The 5,349-nt window shown below is 37.6% G+C and overlaps 1 protein-coding gene across 6 annotated transcripts; it reads right to left on the bottom strand.

Moving 5' to 3' along the window:
- Positions 1 to 796: 796 nt before the first annotated feature.
- On the bottom strand, positions 797 to 5,349 carry LOC105017720 (sterile alpha motif domain-containing protein 12). Of its 6 annotated transcripts, XR_001198514.3 has the most exons (6): positions 5,269 to 5,344; positions 3,798 to 3,843; positions 2,602 to 2,743; positions 2,389 to 2,483; positions 1,915 to 2,086; positions 797 to 965 (listed from the first exon to the last, which is right to left on the bottom strand). XR_001198514.3 is itself a non-coding variant. In XM_010882557.3 (5 exons), exons 3-5 carry the CDS (start codon positions 2,720 to 2,722, stop codon positions 949 to 951), a joined length of 276 nt encoding a protein of 91 aa, XP_010880859.1. In that variant the 5' UTR covers positions 2,723 to 2,743; positions 3,798 to 3,843; positions 5,269 to 5,327; the 3' UTR covers positions 797 to 948. The 6 variants fall into 6 exon arrangements, 4 of the variants coding, with proteins under 4 accessions (XP_010880859.1, XP_010880860.1, XP_010880862.1 ...); XR_828534.3 differs by lacking the exon at positions 2,389 to 2,483 and having other exon boundaries at positions 5,269 to 5,328; XM_010882557.3 differs by lacking the exon at positions 2,389 to 2,483 and having other exon boundaries at positions 1,915 to 2,052; positions 5,269 to 5,327.

The following is a 5,349-nucleotide window of genomic DNA, read 5'->3' on the forward strand; positions in this document are numbered from 1 at the left end:
CTCCATCTCCTCACTGAATATCTTGAGATGTTGGCTGTATATAGTAAACCCACGTCTGTATATATGAAGCTGAGGTCTCTATGCACTCATAGTTTAACATGCACATGAAAAACATCACAATGTAATACCTCAATGGCAAACATTAAAGTACACGATGGCACTGTAAGTTTGAGGGTTCATTCTATGGGAGAAAAAAACAAACATGAAATCTGGATTATGTTCTGTAGATACATATACAACAAAAATTTAAAAAAGTTAAAATGGGTCTACACTTTCTATAGGCAATATATAGCGCTTCCACCTGCCCTGAAACATACATCGTGCTACTAATATTGCCGGATGTGTTGAGCAACAAAAGATCAACGAAGACAATGACATTCATTTCTTTCAGAGGACACGTCCTAACTCACCACCTAACTTAAAAGTGAAATTCAAAAAGCTTAAAGGCAGTAAGTCTCTCACAGAAATCACCCATTAAACTATCTCCATTAATTTCCCTGTGTAAGTCCTAATAGGTTGAAGCAGCATTTGGGATGTTATCAAAACTAATGGACATGCCCCTGCATTGAATTCAAAACTAATTTATTTGCGCTCCATTGTAATTTGCACAGGGTCTCCCCAGAGTGATAGAGCAGGACATTAGCTAGCCAAATCAGCACTGGTTATGAGACAGCAACTTTTAGTCCAGATGAGGGATGTATTGTAACACCTGTTTAATGGGAAATTATGTTTTACCCCTGCAAGTTGCCACTTAGTGCATCAGGCATTGTGAAAAATACGACCACAGGAGCAGAAAAAGAGCAGGATGCAAGTGCTTTATTCACCGAAGTGTCAATGAAAATACCACTATGCCAAATACAATCTTGCCTTCTTCAGGTCAGTGGATTCGAGTAAAAAGCAAAAACAATATTCTGTAATCCTCCATTGTAGATGCACTTCTTGTTACAGTCATGAAGAGAAACATTCTAGAGAAAGAGATTGAAAGACATTTAGTCAAAAAACCATTACAATCTGACAACATAGCAAAAGGTAAACAATTAATATGGTTACCTTAGTATTTTATTTATAAACTTCCTATTTTATTGTCAATACCCATATTCCCTCCAGCCTTGCTGAAAATCAGGCTTCCCTTAATGTGAAGAAGTCCATGGTAGAAACATTCTAAACAGCAGTGAGAACTTGCCGTAAATTAGTGACACTTCACAAATTGTCAGCCCAATCAAAAACCTTCTATAGTGGGAGAATTGCAAATAAAAAATGCATGGAAATATTTTGAATAAGGCATATTTAGAGTAAAGAGCACATGTAATTACCCCCATCCTTTTCCTGCAATGTCAAATACTTACATACAGAAATAGGATTTGCAAAGTGTGAAGAACATAACATAAAGCACCAATGGGAATGTGAGGGAGGGTAATTTGTAATTATCATTTTTCTTTAGCCCTTTTATAACCACTTTGTAAGCCTTCCCTAATTTTATTCTATCCAATTGTTTCTATGGCTCTGTTTCACCAAAACAACTTTGGGACAGTTTAAGTTTTCCTGAAAGGAGTTTTTTGTACCCACAACACTTTCAACCCAGCCACTTGTCAGCACGGTCAAGGCTGAAAATTCGACTGAGACGATTTGTAAAAATGTTAAATCCAATAGAAATATTTCCGCTCTGAGCATTTAGTCCATTCAAAGCATGTTGGCTAATACAAAACTCTCCAGACATCCTATAGGCATGAGAACAGAATGATTTTTGGAGGTATGCTTACAAGAGATTAATTTTATCCTATATGTTTATATAAGCCAAATCATATAGGACACAAAGGAATTTATTATGCAATTCGGTGGACAGTAGATAGTTTATAACTGAATTCCTGATAATGTTGTAGAGTAACGGTAACGGAATAACGGTTTGTTCCTCACCAGAAAATATGTCGGTTAGGTTCTCCAGTTCTTCCTGGATACTGAGGTGAAGAATGTCTAACAGGATATCTTGAAGATTCTCCCCCTCCACCCCCATCCTCTCCAACTTCTTCTCACACATCCTCAATAGAGCTCGGCCTGGGGAGTGACAGTATGGAGGAGGTGAGGGAAGCTACAAGAGATTGGGAAGAATCATGCCAGTAGCTCAGGTTGCGTAAGTGTGATGGATCTCATCAAACACTGTCAAATTCCATTCCTAAATAGAACTCAATGCCTTTGACCCATCTCAGGAAACTGCTGGTAAACCACTGTCCCAGTTTAGCCAATATCTGTTTCATGTAGAAAATCTCTCAAGGATGCGTCACTATTTAGATCCTTGGTAAAAAAAAGTTTGACTACATGACACAGTGCATTCTGGTCCATCCAATTACAAGCCAAACATAATTAATGTAACGACAGCCCAACACAACATACCCAATAGTCCCCTGATTAGAAGGGCTAGTCTGACACAGTAGAGTGGTTTTCTCCAGAGGTTTGAATGGGAAATTGAGCGTCTTGTGGAAAGGTAACTGCAAAGGGGGGCAGGACTTTACGAAGGGTGAACCCCGGTTTTGCGCATGTGTCAACCCAACACCCTTTTAAATGTGCACACTATACATTTAAGTGGATGAGCTTAAGTATAACTACCAGATATGTCATGCTTGATGATGGCCTGTTGGAGAGCATTCTTCTGGTCAGGGTACTGCTCCTTCACCCAGTCCACCACGTCCCCCATGGTCCAGAGAGAGACCCTTTTTGGGTGGCTCATGGTGGAGATGTTATTTAGGCTCTGTATGCCAAGGGAGAAGGTCATAAGGAATTAGTGTAAATATGAAAATAGCTTCACTCCGTGTGTACATTACAGGAATACATTCCTCAAAAAGTGGCAATAACAAACACAACTGAATTTAATAATGAGTCAGCATCCAAAGTATTTGGAACCCAGAGTAATATAATAAATGTCATATAGTGAGCATAACACATTACAGCCAGAACAGCACAGTCGTAGATGTTATGACGGTGAGATGGTTGTTTCTGTATGTCAACCTCATTATACTGTCAACTATTTCCTCAGACATATCCCCTGGGGTTATCCCCATAACATTTATGCATCAGTGTTTATTTGGCTTTTACATGCTGTTGGGCATTGTCTTGTTTGTGTAATGTTGGAAAAGCAGGAATGTAATTTCCACATTTAATGAAGAGATGGATATATTATCTTGGCAGGAACTAGCTGATATGAGTAATACCGGACAGCCAAACTAGACAGTATTTTTCATTATAAAGGGCATGTAAACAGGAAACTTCTTTCCTGACCATATAAAATCCTGTGTGAAATGTTGCAGCAAGATCTGCTTGAGAATTAAAGTGGGATGGAACTTATGTTGATAAAGTTAATTTGATTAGAATTGTAGTTGCCTATAAAATGTCACAATCAGGTGAAAAACAAGTTGATTGCCTCGCTAGCAAATTTAAGCCACCTCTTATTAGAAATTATGATCAACTGATGTTTGTTGATCATGAAAACCATGCAGTTATGTTATGCAAAGATAAATGAATAAATGTGTACAATTGTTTCACGTGAATAACGTAAAATGTGTAGTTCTGACTACACCCACCAAAGGGGTGATGAAATGACCCACAGGGAACAGGACACATGTTGTCAATGTTAAAATAGAGCTGGGGGACAATTACAGCCAAATGAAACCTTCTGCACCTAATTGTGATGTTTTAGAGATAACCTATACAAATGAGAAAGGGAAATTAAAAATATCTCTGAAATGTGGTCATTAGAGACAAGGGCATAGGTGCACTTTATTTAGTTGTCAAGTAATTTAACATACCTTCAACAGCTGTTGGATGTATGCCTACTCATGCTGTGCTGGACTGCTGTACACAAGAGGAATATCAATGCACCCCCCCCAAAAAAAAAATACAGCAGGTTTATACTGTAGGCTAGCACAGCTATTAAAGATAAATGTAAAGTAGACAGTAAATTTTGTGACTAGTTTAATAGTTTACAACCTATAAGGTAAAAATGCCATGAAACGCTGCTTTATGTTTTAGCAGCACATGGGGCCATGATAGATAGTGTCCTTAATCGTTAGAAGTTTGGCATTATTTCCCTTGCCAAGCAGTGCCCAAGAAACAATTACATTCAAATGTTTGAAACTAAGCAACTAATATCCACGTTTGCTTTGATTAGAAGGGGCGGTAGCATCAATCAATTATATCACAAAAACTGATGACTGATTACAACTTAATATGGCAAGGATTGCTTCTGAACTGGCTAAAACCAACTTTATCTTTTTCCCCACAGACATGGAATAAGCAGCTAAATGAATTTAGGCTTGGACGTATTGTGCTTTTGAATCAATTTAGAGCTACTGGAAGTGATGTGATTACATTTTTCTGCTTCTTAAAACTGCTTAAATGGTGCTATATTTAGATATTTTATTTTAATTACGTATAGCTTTTATCGTACCTAAAAGAAAAAATTGTCATGTGTACCCTGTACAGGCCGATAATGAAAACAGAACGTGTTAAAAACTACTTTCTAAATAGAGATAAATAAATATACAGAAAGGTTTTTGAATCAAGCTGTGGGATGTAATACCTTTTCTCCATTTTGATGAATGACAAAGGCAACGTTTTTCTGTCATAATCACTTGGTGGTTAAATGCGATACATCTAGACCCAGAAGGTGTCTATTTATTGTTCATTATACTGTTCTTGAAACTGGGCTTTGTGACATTTGGACAAATGTGACAAATACACCACCTGGTGGTGTTATTTCATACCACACAACAAGCACATTTACTACCCAAATTATATTACTCAATGTAATTTTAATAAACGAATACTAACTCTACAAAGGTTTACACTGAATTAATAATACTTGTATTTCAGTTAGTGTTGGTTTTCATTCAGATTTCTATTTTGCGGAACATATGCTGCCAGATCAGTACTATTCAGAAGTAACGTTATACTGCACTTCTATGCAAACATTTGTTAAAAACAGACTTATAAACGTTCAATAAAAGCGTTCAACTAATGGGTAGCCTTATAACTATGTTTACTAGCAGGCTATTACGAATAAACATGGCTGTATAAATCCGACCACTTCGCATGTCTAAAACTTTCTGCGTGTACAGGAAGGCAAACCTTCGTCCTTACTTCCTTCTGAATTTCTTACCTACGTAGCATTCGCTTACATTCACTGCAATAAAACATAATAGTAGCAGCTAGGCTAAAAGTAGTAGTTGTTGTAGCGTTAAATCAAATACATTATCCGCAGCCAGTTCAACCTCTTACCTGCCCAACCCTTCCTGTCTCCCCCAATCACGCCAGCGCACTGAGGGATTGAGGGAGTTCTTAAGCAAACTTGAACCAGAC

This window comes from Esox lucius, chromosome 18 (assembly GCF_011004845.1).
Source record: "Esox lucius isolate fEsoLuc1 chromosome 18, fEsoLuc1.pri, whole genome shotgun sequence".
Taxonomy (NCBI): Eukaryota; Metazoa; Chordata; class Actinopteri; order Esociformes; family Esocidae; genus Esox; species Esox lucius.